General features: G+C 43.7%; 1 protein-coding gene across 1 annotated transcript in view; it reads left to right on the top strand.

The window, feature by feature from the left end:
• Positions 1-15,122, top strand: part of LOC103745978 (aminopeptidase O-like) — a gene marked incomplete at its 3' end in the record, with an annotated part of 51,629 nt that overhangs the window by 15,258 nt on the left and 21,249 nt on the right. The window contains exon 4 of the mRNA XM_017801932.2: positions 8,516-8,576. Coding sequence (XP_017657421.1) covers positions 8,516-8,576 — 61 coding nt within the window. The remainder of the gene's footprint in view (positions 1-8,515; positions 8,577-15,122) is intronic.

Below are 15,122 nucleotides of genomic sequence, written 5' to 3' on the forward strand. Positions count from 1 at the left end.
TATTTATTTATTTATTTATTTATTTATTTATTTATTTATTTATTTATTTATTTATTTATTTATTTATTTATTTATTTATTTATTTATTTATTTATTTATTTATTTATTTATTTATTTATTTATTTATTTATTTATTTATTTATTTATTTATTTATTTATTTATTTATTTATTTATTTATTTATTTATTTATTTATTTATTTATTTATTTATTTATTTATTTATTTATTTATTTATTTATTTATTTATTTATTTATTTATTTATTTATTTATTTATTTATTTATTTATGTATTTATTTATTTATTTATTTATTTATTTATTTATTTATGGGGGGGCACATGCCAGAGGACAACTTTGTGGAGTAGATTCTTTACTTCTACCCTAACATGAATTCCAGGATTGAACTCAGATCACCAGCCTTACACGGCAAGCACCTTTACCCATTGAACCATCTCACCAGACCCCGCTGTTTTTTTATAAAGTGAAAACACACACACATACATAGCAAAATAGTGTATCGTGAAGAATCAGTGTACTTGCTAATTCTTTTGTTGCTGCCTTTCCATGCTCAGGCCTTTTGATTCTGAAGGAAGTCTTATTCACAAACATTACATATGGCCTCAGTAATTGGGCAAGATAATCAGCTTTTCAGAAGGCTGCTCAAAGAAACTGTGCCTTGTTGTGGATGGTTATAAATGTTTCAGATTTATCATCCTTTTTTAAACAGACGGGGGGTTCTTCATGCAGAAATCATATCCGATGTGGCCATTTTTCCTTATGACAAAGCAAACCTAGAAGATACACACACACCCCTACACACACACACACACACACACACACACACACACTGGACATTAAACTCACAGCCTCTCACATTAGGCAAGCGATCTACACTGAAGTATGCCCTCAGCAATGTTCTTTTCTTATACACCAACCCTCATAGCAATTCAGGTTCTCTAACAGAGTAGAGAAGTTTCCTAGGACTTAAAGCAAAAGAAGGAAGGAGGAGAGAAAGTGAATTGGTAGAAGGAAAGAGAAAATAAATGTATAGACATGGTATATCACCTCCTCTGCTGGTTGCCAAAGTCTGTTCGGAGCCTAATTGCATACTTTTAGGCAAAAGACCTTAGGGCATAAATATAACATTTTTCACTGAAACAAGAAAGTACATTTTTCGTTTGGGAGATCTCACTTTTAATCTTCATAATGCAGTTAAGGTGTTCATTTGAATGGCCCCTGAGCCCTCTGGCTCCAAGAGACCTGGCTTTTATCATTGTGAATATTTATTGAGGCAACACACTGAGTCCACAAAGAGACTTTTGTTATAATTGTCGAGGTTAAGGGCAGCGTCCCTGTCCTATGGTGGCCACCAACCACCCACCACATCTCTTTGATGGGGAACCTCTTCCAGGTAGGATCATGCTTTGCCTAGCAGAATTAAATCTCTAAGAATTCTCCTTAAAAGTTACAATGATTTCATTCCTACAGCAAATTTACTTTTGCAGGTACACTGGAATATATTTTCAAACTGAAACATCTTCCTGTCTGCTAACTACTCTCAAAAATCTAGTTTGGCTGTTAAAACAGACCATTTACCCTATTACCTATGCAGCATATTGTATCAATTTTATCTAGGTCTCCAAAGACCCCACACGTACCCCCTGGAGCCTCTAATCTTTGACCCTGGTTGCAAACTGATCCTTAAACACATCTGTTAGGCATGTGAGCTATGCAGAATGGGCAAGGCTTTCAGATCATACCAGTCAGCTAGTGATTCTGTGTCCAGCTGCCTCTGTGTTGTTCTCTTGCCTGGATTGATTAGTGCTCTCTGTGGAGCACCTCTTATACCAGGCTTTAGACTGGACATTGGGGGACAGAGAAGAATAAATCCCATGCAAGGAGATCCTAGTCAACTACTGCAGTCACAGGTCATTAGAATCAGTATAGGAAGGGCCTAGTGAGGTTCTGGGTCCTGGAGGCAGAGAACAAACAGGCTCATCAGCCCTAGCCTGGAGCCTGAAATGAGTTCTGAAACAGAGATCCCACTGCAGCCTTTTAGAGTACCTCTGGGGAAGCAGTATGGGAGTGCAATGAGGGAGGTGGGGGGATAGAAGCCAGGAGACCCACTAGAGACCTCTAGAGTCCTTCAGTCAAGAGATCTTGCAATGAGGGAGGTGGGGGGATAGAAGCCAGGAGACCCACTAGAGACCTCTAGAGTCCTTCAGTCAAGAGATCTTGCAATGAGGGAGGTGGGGGGATAGAAGCCAGGAGACCCACTAGAGACCTCTAGAGTCCTTCAGTCAAGAGATCTTGCAATGAGGGAGGTGGGGGGATAGAAGCCAGGAGACCCACTAGAGACCTCTAGAGTCCTTCAGTCAAGAGATCTTGCAATGAGGGAGGTGGGGGGATAGAAGCCAGGAGACCCACTAGAGACCTCTAGAGTCCTTCAGTCAAGAGATCTTGCAATGAGGGAGGTGGGGGGATAGAAGCCAGGAGACCCACTAGAGACCTCTAGAGTCCTTCAGTCAACAGATCTTGAGAATTGGAATTGTTTTGAGGATGACAGTGGCAGTGTGCTTTGAATGTAATGAACAAATCCCAGGCTCATTTGAGAGATGCCACGTTAAAAATGGCTGATTAGTTGTAAAAGTTGAATAGAGGAGTCAAGGGTGAGCCTGGCTTTTCTTTCTTGGCCACTGGTCTACACTCTGAAGTGGAGCTGGAAGCGCAGTGGGGCAGCTCAGCTGCTTGTTCCTGGAGTCAGTATGGAGGGGAAACAGTGGAGACAGGGCAGATTGGAAGGGGAAAGCAAAGAGATAAGTAAAAAGTGAAGTGCTCAGCAGGCAAACCAGAACCCAGGTTGCCACCTCCCAATCAAAGAGCACCCTGATCCAGTGTGCTGTTGCTCGCCTGGGGTCCTGGTGTCATCCATAGCCACCAATTCATTCTTTGCCCATCAGTTGCTGTGTTTGTGTGTGTATGTTTGTGTATCTGTTTTATCCGAGTACTTTCCTCCCCCACAGAGCAGGAGGGCACTCATTTTATAATGCCTCATCAGCAGTCTTCATTATCCACCCCAGCATAAACACCTTGTTTTGATCAAGAAAATAAACAACACTGTGCAAAGCTTTGAGACACAGTGTGCTTCCACATGTAGAAAAGGAATTTAAAAGCATTACTTATCAAAATTTAAAAACCTATATAGAATGTAAACTGCATTCTAGAGCCAAGTGCATTTTCCATTTCAAACCTGAGCTCTGGAGTCCCCAGAGCCTTTTCTCTGTCTGATACCTGCACGTTCAAAGTTGCTAAGGCCCTGTGATTTACCCCCAAGTGAAAGCTGCTGGGATTGTGTGCTTTGCTATGGAGGTAATGGGCAGAATATGAGCTTTAGGATCTCAAGAGACTGAAGACAGGAGCTGAGAGTGATAAAGACATTGCACTAGATCACCCACAAGCTGATGGGCCCATGTAGCAGATATGGCTGATCGTCAACTCCCCATCATTATCAACCTAGCTCAGAAATCAACAGCAAACACATAGAGGTGTATACAGCACCATTTTGTTCAAGCTCCAGTTTATTTCTGCTTCCTTTCACATCAGGAAAAGATCAGTTGGTCACTTTCTGGGCTTTAAAAACAGCTTACTTTTCTACTCAGTATCATGTCAGAGAGGCCAGCATATTCTGTCCCCTGCTGTGTTAACTAAGTGTGACCACATTTACAGCCCAGAGGGTAAGGAGACAGGCCACTGAAACTCAGAGCTGCTCTGTGGGATGTGGGGCAAATAAGAAGCAGACAGCCAATAGATGATACCACCTGCTACCTCCAGTATCTGGGAGACCTGGGGCTGCTCCAGCCTGGGTTTCAGCAGTGAGGCGGGAAGTATGAGCTCACTAGTAGACATGGAGGATATACAGTCTTGGGTCTGTGTTCTATTAGCTCTCTGTATAAAATCAATTTCCATCGTGATCAGACATGCAGAGGGTAATTTCCTGCATGTCCAGGGTCCTGGCTAAGTGGAAATACTTCTGCTTGTCTGTTGTGATTATTTAAGCCACATGATCTCACAGGGAAAACACGCAGTACTGGCTTAGACTCTGGGTGTCTTGATGTGATAGTCAGCTGTCACCTTAACCACTGCTACACGTCCATGTCCAGATTCACATATTCACCTACCCTGCTCTGTCCATAATTATGGAAGAACAGCAAAAATAGCATAGATGTTACTTTTTCTTTGAAAACATGTGGTCCATTTCTTCCCAGAAAATTAAAGATTTTCTATGGTAGATTCCCATTTCCTTGAGAGATGAGGCCACCTGTTGTACCTTAAGCTTTGCTTGCTTGCTTTTTGAGGGGGCGGATTAATGCTTGCATCTTCCTTAGTTATCTAACATCTTATTCCACATTCCCCCAGACAGGCTTAGTGTAGCCTGATGTCTGCACCAATGCGCAGGGCCTTAGAAACCCCTCTGTCTGTGCTGACTTTGGCCAGAGACTTCATAGGCTGCTTTCTGCATCAGCTTTAACAATTGACACCCTCTTCACAAGGCTGCACCAAGGAATGAAGTGATAATTGTAAGATGCTTTGAACCTTTCCAGAGGAAGGTGATCTGAAAACACATGTTCTTTCATTCAAGAGGGAACGGTTTTTGCTCCTGGATACAGCTGAAGTAGGAGCTCTCCTACCCTCACACTTTGCTCCCTCCACAGCCAAGGGCCTCTCTGTGTCTTCAAAAATATAATTGGAGGGTTGACAAACAGGGCAGCCACAGCAGGGACCAGGCCACCAGCAGCAGAGGTATTAGCCAGAGGAAACCCTGTGTTTGCAGCGTGCACAGGCTCCACTTGTGCAGGCTGATGTATACCGCTGCAGAAAGTGATTCACTGTGAGGCCTAAGCTTGTCATGGATAGAGAAGCTGGGGCTTCTTGAGTTTGAATTCCAGTTCTCCAAGGACAGTCTGTGTGGCATTAGATAAGTTCCTCAACCTCTCAGAACTTTTGTTCAACTCTAAGATAGGGATAACAATAATTTGATACTGTTACTGTAAAGTTTAGATGAGATCTTGTCTGTACTACTCTTACAAGTCCTCAGTAAACAGTAGCTTCTGCTTCTGTGTCTGCACTTGGCAGTGTAGAGATGCTTTTGTTTGTTTTATTGCTGTTGTTTTAATGCCACTGTATAATGTTATAGTTTGTGTGCAAATACTAGATATGGCAAGATAGAAACTGCCTCATCACTTGCCAGTTGGCTATGGATTGTGGCACAAACTGACTGTATGTAGCCACATGTGTTTTGTGGAGAATTGTCTTGTACACTTGATGGGGGCCAGGGTCCACCCACCATCTTCCACCCTCCATGTCCTTTCCCAGCTCTCCACCTCCAGCTTTGTCTCAGAAGTGTTTGTAAGTGTATAAATCAGCAGCCTACCATGTGGGCTCCCTGCTTCCAGCCACGTCCTTGCTTATTCTTATTTGTTCTTAGCCATCCCAGTGCCTTCTCACCCCATCCTTGGTGCTGTCCACTGAACCAAGCCGCTTCTCTCCCCCATGGCCCACAGCCAGGTGCTTGGGTTCACTTTACCCTGTTTGTGCCCTCCTTCCATTTCCACTGGTATACCCCCAGTGTGCAGGGCAGTAAGCCTCCCCAGGACACACTCAAGTGCTTCCTTCTTCCCGAAGCCTCTCCCAAGGCTCTTCTTGCTATCCTTCATCCATCTGTCCCTCCTGAACCAGGAAGTCTTCTTGCACACACCCAGACTCAGTTCCCTATAAGCTGCTGTTGTTGTGGAAGTCATGTGTTCCTCACAAACATTCATTCCCACCTCAGCTCTCCACTGAAGCTGGCCCAGAAGCTCTACCAGAGATTCACCACATACAGACTTGCCTGCTCTTCAGCTTTCTCTCATGAGGACTTGGGACCTCACTCAGCAACCTTCTCTGCCTTCGCTTCCAGCCCTTCCTCCATGCCACCAAGAGAAATATCTTTCAGTGAGAATTCCCCAAAAGAAATTTATGTCCCTGTCCTCATATCCACTCCTCTGTAGTGATGCACAACAGCTGTTTGCCATCTTTTGTAAAATCACTTGAAAATAGCAATTAAGTCACCCCTCAGATGCTGCCTTTTCAGGACATTTAATCCCAGCTCCCTTGACCTCCCTCATGCATCCAGTGTGTCTGGCCCTTTGATCATCCTGCTTCTTGTAAACCTCTGAGTTCTGCCTCTCCCTCACATGCTGAGGACCATTTTCCTGGATGCCAAGTGCAGTAGAGCGTGGCTTAGACTGCCTCCCACAGCAGCCTTCCCAAGGGTCACTGAGATGGTGCTTGAGTTCTGGCCACAGGAGTGTCTCTCTGGCTAGAAAGAAAGCCAATAAAGGGCACATCCTGCCTGCATCCAGGGAAGCTAGTTTGATTTCTACTGAAATGTGTGAAGCTAACAGATAAAACTGACTTCTGTTTACAAAGGAAGTCCTCTTGTTTGAAAAAAAGCAGACTTTTCTCTTACCTGCCATTGCACATACCACCCAGATACAGTCCTCTGGTAGAGGGGTCAGTTTCATCCTCACCCTCCCCTCAGCAGCCCTAGGCTTTGAGCACTGGGGTCAGCTCTGTGTACACCCACTTGCCAGTCTGGATTGAGGGGCTCCTGTTAGAGAAGTTGCCTCCTTTTTTCACACACATGCACACATTTGGGCACACAACCCCATGTGTGCTTCTCCACTCACAGTTACAGGGGGACTTGGCTGTTTACACTGGGGTTTATACTATTAAATTACTATAATTAAGTAGTGGGAGGGCCCCGTGATGGTGGCACTTGGATTTTTTAGGAAGCATGTCCAGATTCCACTGATTTGGGGGACCAGGAGGACCTAGTGAGATAGTGCTTGTCTGTCTGTCCTCTTAGGTCCTCTCTCCTTCTTCTGCCTAGTAGTCCTGGAGCCAGACATTATTGGCTACTTTCTCTGCATAACCTACTTCCCCTCCCTGTAGTGGGCCCTATTTCTCCAGCTCCCTCTCTCATGTCTGATCACACCATCCATGGTAGGCTGCACTGACCTTCCAGGATGTCAGTGGTATAGGCTTTACTATATGTTTCTACAACTTCTGTTGTCAACAGAGAAGCAGGGGGTTAGGTTTTTAAATGTATGATATTGTGTGTGTGTGTGTGTGTGTGTGTTCATGTGCATGTGCCATGCTACATATGTAGAGATCAGAGGACAACTTCTTTTTTTTGGTCTTTTTGAGACAAAGTCTCTTCTGAGAGTAGGTTCTTACCAGCACCTTGATTAGGCAGGGACTCTCTTATTGTTTCTGCTACTGTGCTACATTCTCAGGCTAGCTGGCACACAAGTTTCTGGGTTATTCTCCTGTCTCCACTTCTCATCTCATCATAAGAGTACTGGGATTACAGGTGCATGCCAGCACATCCAGCTTTTTATGTGAGTTCTAGGGACTGAACTTGGCTCGTTAAGCTTGAATACCCACTGAGCCACCTCCCTGGGCTGAGAAGTGTGTTTTCATTCATTCAAATAAAAAATATCTATATAGAAATCTTCTTTACTAACAGGAACCGTGTAAAGTGCTGGAATTTGCTGCTGGAGAAGTTCAGTTCTGCGAGGAGACAGTAAAAGTTCAATAACCAAATAATTCATAGTACCAACTGGTGCTGTGACACAGGGGACAGGGAGTGGTGGGAGTTATACACAGGAGGCAGCCATCCTTCTATCCGGGAGAGTCCAGCAGGCCTCTCTGTAAGCAGAGAGATACTGAGCACAAGTAGGGATTATCTGGAAGGTGATAAAGGGGGATGTGTTTGCTTTAAACTGTATTATTCAAGGAAGAACAGAAGCTACAACCTAAGATCTCTTGACCCCAAATATATCAGATACTTAGTAATTTTGAGGACCAGGGATGTCAGCAGGACGTTAAGCAAAAGAATTTCAACTGACATAAGAAGCAATCATAATATGATATAGCAAGAGGATTTGATATGGGCCTGCCTAGAAACAGACAGTGGGAGCCATACCTGTGCCTTGTGTCCTCTGTGGCTGATCCCATGTACACTGCTCTGTCTGCACTGCTCTGTCCTTGCAGCCCATTGTTCACTGTATGTTCACATCTGTGGCGCTCACTAACTGCTGGAGCGCTTGGGCCTTACTCTGCCTCACCCCTCTCCAGTAGCCAATTATTCCTAGGAATACTTCTTATCTTCCCAAAGTGACTTTCTCAATCACAAAGTTCATTTCAAAGCATTAAAAGCACCCATCACTGTATTGTGCTTGTGATTCTTCAATTCCCATGTGCAGCCTTTGCTATTGACTAGCGAGACTGCCCTGATATGATGGGGTTCCCTCCCACACCCCCACCCATTGGAATGTTGCTCTTTCTCCAGAGAGCAGCTCCTCCTCTGGATGATGGATGCTGGGATGAGCCCGCATAATGACACACAAACATTCTGGCTAATAAGTGCTCTGGAAAATTTTAATCATTTGCTTTCTGTTTTGTCCCTAAAGGCTTGAGTTGTCTGTTGAAAACATCATCCGAGATTGGCTTGAGAGTTCCGGAATACCTGAGGTACCTTGAGATAACTATTCCAGGAGTCCCTGGGAAAAAGTCAAGCTTGGTGCTTCACCTATCATTCTTGCAATGATTTTTTTTTAATGTGTCTATTAGAGTAATACAGTATCCCTAAGTCAGGAAAGTGCTGACTTCTGGCATCATTTCTGCCTGCCATTGTGGCTGCTGGTTCAACAGTGATGTTATAGGTGTTACTGTGTTGTTTATTAAGTGATGCCTTCCAAAGCATGCTAGGTATTTTGGGTGAAGTCTCTAGGCAACAATCTAATGCCTACCATAGGCTAAGCAGCTGACCTCTAGTTCTGCTCTGTAGATATAGCCGAATGGGTGAGCTGGTTTGCCACTACTTTTACCTGACTTTGGCACTTGTGTTTGCCTTCTGTTCTGTCCCTAAACACATGTTTTTAACTTCTTCCCTAGTGTGCCCAAAGATTCTGCTTCAGGTCTGCCTCTCTGCCCACTTAGTCACTGCTCTGTCTTGGGGACTTGGACTCAGTCCTACTAGAGACTTGCTTCTCTTTTAGGCCATGGATGGATATGAGAGCAAAATTGTTACCTGGCCAGCTCTAGACCCATGGGAATGCCTGGCCCTGCTCCACCTGTCTCCCTGGTCCCTTGTCTCCTAGAGCCTACTGGGAAGTTCAGGCTCCTAGCTACCTGAACACTGACCCGAAGACCCAATCTGACCATTGTATAAGGTCTTAGTAGCTGTGACCAGATCCCCACGTAGAGAGAAGCTTAACTCTGGGCTCAGGCAAGCAGCCCCTATGGCCTGCTCGTTTCTGGTTTCATGGCAAGTTACGTGAGCATCCCTTTGGGAGTGTCTGAGTGTCAGGGACTGTCTGTGACCCATGAAGTGAAGTGGAGGGTGATCTCCATCACTTTCTCATTGCTCGACTCACATATTTGTTCTTACCCCTCACACAGGGGAAAATGTTTGCCACCAGCCAACCATTGGCATACTGGGAAGAAAGGACACTTTGCGTTCAGTTTAGAAATCATGTCACCCGTTGAAAGTTACTTGTTTGGCTCAATCCCTCTGGGAGCCAAAAGAAAATAAAAAACTAAACAGAGCAGGTAGGGCAAGGCAGTATCTGTCCTGGAAGGCAGTGCTTTCAATTCTGGTGTTATGAGATCCTGTGGTTTCTAAGGTCACTTCCAAACCAGACCGCTCACAGAGGACAAAAATCCAGGGAGAACAAGCTAAGGTCTGTCTGGTCATGAATGGCTCAGCCTCACCCTGCAGTGCTTCATATAGGGGTGGGGTAGGGCGTTTCTTTGTGGCATTTGCTTTGTGATCCTAAGCCAGCCTGTTAGAAGGCTCCCTGGCATTCTTGGTGTGGCCTGAAAACTGGGAAGAACTGGAAGCTCAGTCAGCTCCTAAATTTCCTCTTTCAGAATAAGACCCTTATTTGCATCAGCTAGCCGGGTGGAGCAGGGGTGTGGTGTAGGGGGGGAGTCCTGAATGGTGTGTGCCCAAGAGCACCAAGAGCAGGTTGCCCCAGTTGGGGTATGGGGCTGGACTCACAACCCCCCAGCCACCAGCAGGCTCAGGTGTGCTATGAGCAGGAGGCTTTGCTTCTTATTAACTGCGGGGGGGGGGGGGGGGATGAGGAAGAGAGAAACTTGTCTTTGAGCTGAACCTTTTTTTCCAGAGGTGTAGTTGCATTAGTGACAGCTTAGTGTAAACAAGACTCTCTACCATGAACTGCCAAAACTTGCTGTCAAAACAGCCAGGGCAGTGAGGCTCACCAGCTCTAAACTATCTTTAAGGCCTAACTGGCATTTCCTAGGGTGCTTAACTGTTCAGTAAAAACAACGGCACCAGACAGAAACGAGCCCAATCTAGTGCGCACCATTCTCTTGGTGAATGATCACACGGCGTCTTTTCATCTCTTCCCCTAGTTCTCTGCCATTATTTATATGACTGCTGGTGATTTACCTGCCCTCAGCCCCCTTCACACTCCTTCAAAGTTTCTTTTCATTTCCACTTCAGTGAAAGGCTTGGCAAGGTCCTGAGACCCTGTAGTTGCAGGAGCCTCAGAGTGAATGGGACACCTTGTTCTTTGTCCCCATCATTATAATATAAAGTTACCAGCATGCCTGCCCTGGAGTGACAGCCCAGCACTGAAACTGCTCTCATGCTTTTTGTTCTCTTGAGAATTTCTGCCCACCAGCAACTGAAGTCATTCATGACAAGAATCCCATTCGACTGATGAGGTTTTCATCCCACAGGTTACAGAGGGCCTTTTGTCTTCTTTGAGGAAGGCCTGCCTTTAGGTCAGCCTCGATTTTCCTTTATGGCTACACTGAATGAAATTATGAAAAAGAAACAAAGTAGACATAGCTTCAGTAGAACAGAAATAAACATGAGCCCCACAGAGGCAAAAGAATCAGATCCAAACACTTTAAAGAACACCTCAGCCCTAGAACTTCTGACCTTGCAAACACATTTAAATTTTATATCCCAAGTCCTACTGCTGTTCATGACTTTTTTTTTTTTCTGATGATGGAAAATATTGTTCATTTACTTTAGAATATAATAAGCTTTTAAAATGACCTGGGTGATTTATTTTTTAACCTTTTTTGTGTTTTTTTGAGACAGGGTCTCATGTAGCCCAGGCTAGCCTTGAATTTTCTCATAGTTTAGGCTTATCTTGAACTCCACTCCTCCTGTCAGTACCTCCCAAGTGCTGGGATTGGATATGTGCCCCCAGGCCCAGCATCCAGAGAAAATGCTTTGATATATATCTTCCCAAACATTGTTATGAATATATAAATACATGTTTTGTCCTTTCCCTGCTTTTTGTTTTGATTTGGGGGTAATGGACATGGAACTTGGGGCCTTGTGCATGCTAGGCGGTTTCACTACCTTAAAAAATAGAAACAATGTGCTCTCTATGGCAGTTCAACCAGTTGTAAAATCTAAAATGTGGAACCCATTGCTCCCTTCAGTCTTACTCCCCAGAGATAAGCCAGGCATGCTGGCAGCTTAGTATGAGTCTCACACATGTTTTCTGTGCTATGTAGCATGTAGGTTTCAAATTAAATTTCAAATTAAAATTGAAATTTTTAACATATACCTCAAGTGCTTTTCTATGTCCTTTAATACTAGGAGTGATCATTTTAATAATGCTTTGCTTCCTAATAGCTTGAGGACTTGGAATGGTATACAGCCATCTCTTGCTATCCACCAGGGATTGATTCCAGAGCACTCATCCAAGTGTTCAGATCTCAAGTCCTTCTTCCTGTATGCTTTAAATCTCTCAATTGCTTATAATATCTATAGATTGTAAAGGCTATGTAAGACTTTTTTAGATCCATACACATTTCTTTTCATGTCTGCCCAAAGGTTACTCTCACCCGATATACACAGATATATCTCAATCTTCCTTTAAAGCATTTACATGCACACACTAGCGTTGATATTTCTGTACCTAGGCTCTCTTCTGTGCTCCCTATTTTAATTGCCACAGAACCTCTGGTGCCTCTTCCCTTTCTAAGATCTCCTCCCTAGGTTGTCAAGTCCTGAGGTCCTAATGTATACACTTAATCAAATATGAGTTTTGTTCCCTAGCACCTCCCCATTTTTCTTGGGATAGTTCAGTGGCTAGTTGGTCACGTAGCAGACAAGCTTTCTTCCTCTCTGTCCATCAGTCATATCAGTGTCAAGTAAGTCTTCGCAAAAGACACCTCAAATCCATTCTCAGAGAATTCTTTCTTCATTGACAGTGTGCTTAGAGCACTCTTCAACCTGCTAATTGGTGCTTTCAGTACTGCCTAAGGCTGTCTTTTAAAAGCTTTCTGTCCCACCATTCCAGACATATGCCCAGCCTTAACTACCAGTCTCCAGAGGCCAGCCTTCCTGTGTGCATGCTCTTTTCTCTTCCTCCAGTTCCTCCTTTCTCTGTTTTGCATTCATCATAACCTGCGTTCTGTTGTTGCTGTTTGTATGTATGTCTCATACCGTCCCTTATCTTCACTCCAAGAAAGAAGAGCTGTATCTGATTCATCCTCACAGTACTCACTGTGATGAACTTGTTTCCACCCCTCCACCTAGCCCCTTTCACTGATCTGGGGCTCATTGTCTGATAGAGTAGCCACTAGCAACAGGTGGGACTTAGTACTTCAACTATAGCTAGTACACCTGAGCACCTGAATTTTATTTTACTTAATTTCATTTTATTTATTTATTTATTTTGTCTTTTTTTTTTGAGACAGGGTCTCCCTGTAGCCCCAGCTGTCCTGGAACTTACCATGTAGACCAGGCTGGCCTTGAACTCACCTGCCTCTGCCTCCCAAGTGCTGGGATTAAAGGCATGTGCCACCACGCCCGGCATATTTCATTTTATTTTTTGAGACAGGGTTTCAAGGTGGAGCATGATAGAGAAAGTCACCTGAGGTCGACATCTGGCCTCCACATATACATATAGCCCAGGCTGGGCAGGGGCTTCCCATATAGTCCAGGCTAGCCTCAGACTCACAGACCTTTCTACTCTTTCCTCCTAAGTGCTGGGACTATAGGTATGTTCCATCATACCTGGCCTGAGCAGCTGAACTTTAAATTTAATCTTAATTAAATTTGTCTAAATTTAAAATCTATGAATCAATATTCCTTTTTTTTTAAAAAAAAGTATTTTTTGTTTTATGTGTATGTGTGTATTGCCTGCATGTAGGTAAGTGCACCCATGTTGTATAATGCATGCAGAGAACAGAAGAGGTTGTCAGGATCCCTTGGAACTGGAGTTACAGACAGTTGTTAGCTGCCATGTGGGTGCTGGGATTTGAACCTGGGTCTTCTGCAAGTATAGCCAGTGTTCTTAAACCACTGAGCCATCTCTCCAGTCCCTGAATCAATATTCTTTGGAAACATCTTGGGTATGTGAATGAATCTACTTTTCAACTATAGATTTTATGAAATATAGACACAAACCAAGCATTTCTGATAAAGATCTAGCATCTGAGCTGGGCGTGGTGGCACACGCTTTTAATCCCAGCACTTGGGAGGCAGAGGCTAGAGATTTTGAGGCTAGCCTGGTCTCAATAGTATGTTTCAGGTGAGCTGAGGCTACAGGAAGATCCTGTCTCAAAAAGACAAAAAAAAAAGTAAAATAAAGGCCAGAGAGATGGCTCATGAATTGAAATGAAACGTGAAGAACATCAGATTTAGAAGCCCTGTATAAAAAAAGAAAGACATTTCTTTAATTTCAAAAATATTGCAAGACATTGAAATGATGCTATTTGGATGCACTGCAGCCCACTATAAATACAGTTGGTGTCCACATTTGTGGGTTCCACATCCACAGATTTATCTAACTGTAGATCAAAAGGTTTTTTGCTTTTGTTTTTGAGCGGGGTCTTCCTGTAGCCCCAGCTGGCCTGGAACTCGTAATATAGACCAGACTGGCCTCAATGTCACAGAGATCCAGCTGCCTCTGCCTCCCCATGCCCAGCTTTAAAAATATTTTTAAAAAGAAATTATTTCTGTACTGAACATGTACAGACGTTTTTCCTTCAGCAATACAATTTAACAATAATGTACATTCTGTTAAGTGTCACAAATAACCTAGAGACAGCTGAAAGTATAAGAGTCTATATATACAGAATGTGCAAATACCTGCACCGTTTTATATGCATAGGGTCCTGGAACCAATCCCTCAGATACTGCAAGATGAATGTATACCCAGTAAGCTAAATTACTAAAAATTTATCTGTTATCTCTTTTAAAATGCTGCAACTAAATTGAATGCAATGGGGCACACCTGTAATCTCAGCACTGGGGAGGATGAAACCAGGAGGATCGTGAGTTTGAGGCTAGCCTGGGCTACATATAGCAAGACACTGACTCAAAAATCAAACAAACAAAAAAATAAATAAAAAAGTGATGGCTATAAAATTAAGAAATTAAAAAAGTTGTTTCCGTGTATATAGTGTGCATGCATATGTATGTATGTGGCGTGTACCTGGAGGCCAGAGGTTAACATCAGGTGTCTTCCTCTATCACACTCCACCTTATATTTTTAAGGTTTATCTTTATTTTTGTTTATGTGTATGTATATATGTCTATGGGAGTATATGCAAGAAAGGCCAGAAGAGGGTGTCAGAGCCCCTGGAGCTAGAGCTACAGGTGGTTTTGAGCCACCCAGCCTGATACTGGGAATCAAACTTGGGTCATCTGCACAGGTAGTACATGCTCTCAATTGCTGAGCCATCTCTTCAGCTCCTACCTTGTTTTTTGAGACAGGGTCTTTCACTGAGCCTGGAGCTCACCAAGTGGCTAGGCTTGCTGGCCACCAAGCCCATGAGATCCTCCTGTCTCCTCTCAGTGCTGCTATTCCAGGTATGTGCTGCCATGTCCAGCCTTTTACATGGGTGCTGAAGAACCAGAGTTGAATCCCAAGTCCTGACCCACCTTCTCAGCCCCAAGAGCTACAAATTTTTAAATGATGCATGTGGCCTGTGTATATATCCCTGTTAAGCATGGCTTGCTCTGAAAATGTTGGTTGGGTTAAAATGTGAGTTATCATACCTAAAGACATCCAC

The sequence above is a fragment of the Nannospalax galili genome, unplaced genomic scaffold (assembly GCF_000622305.1).
Source record: "Nannospalax galili isolate Female #2095 unplaced genomic scaffold, S.galili_v1.0 scaffold4704, whole genome shotgun sequence".
Taxonomy (NCBI): domain Eukaryota; kingdom Metazoa; phylum Chordata; class Mammalia; order Rodentia; family Spalacidae; genus Nannospalax; species Nannospalax galili.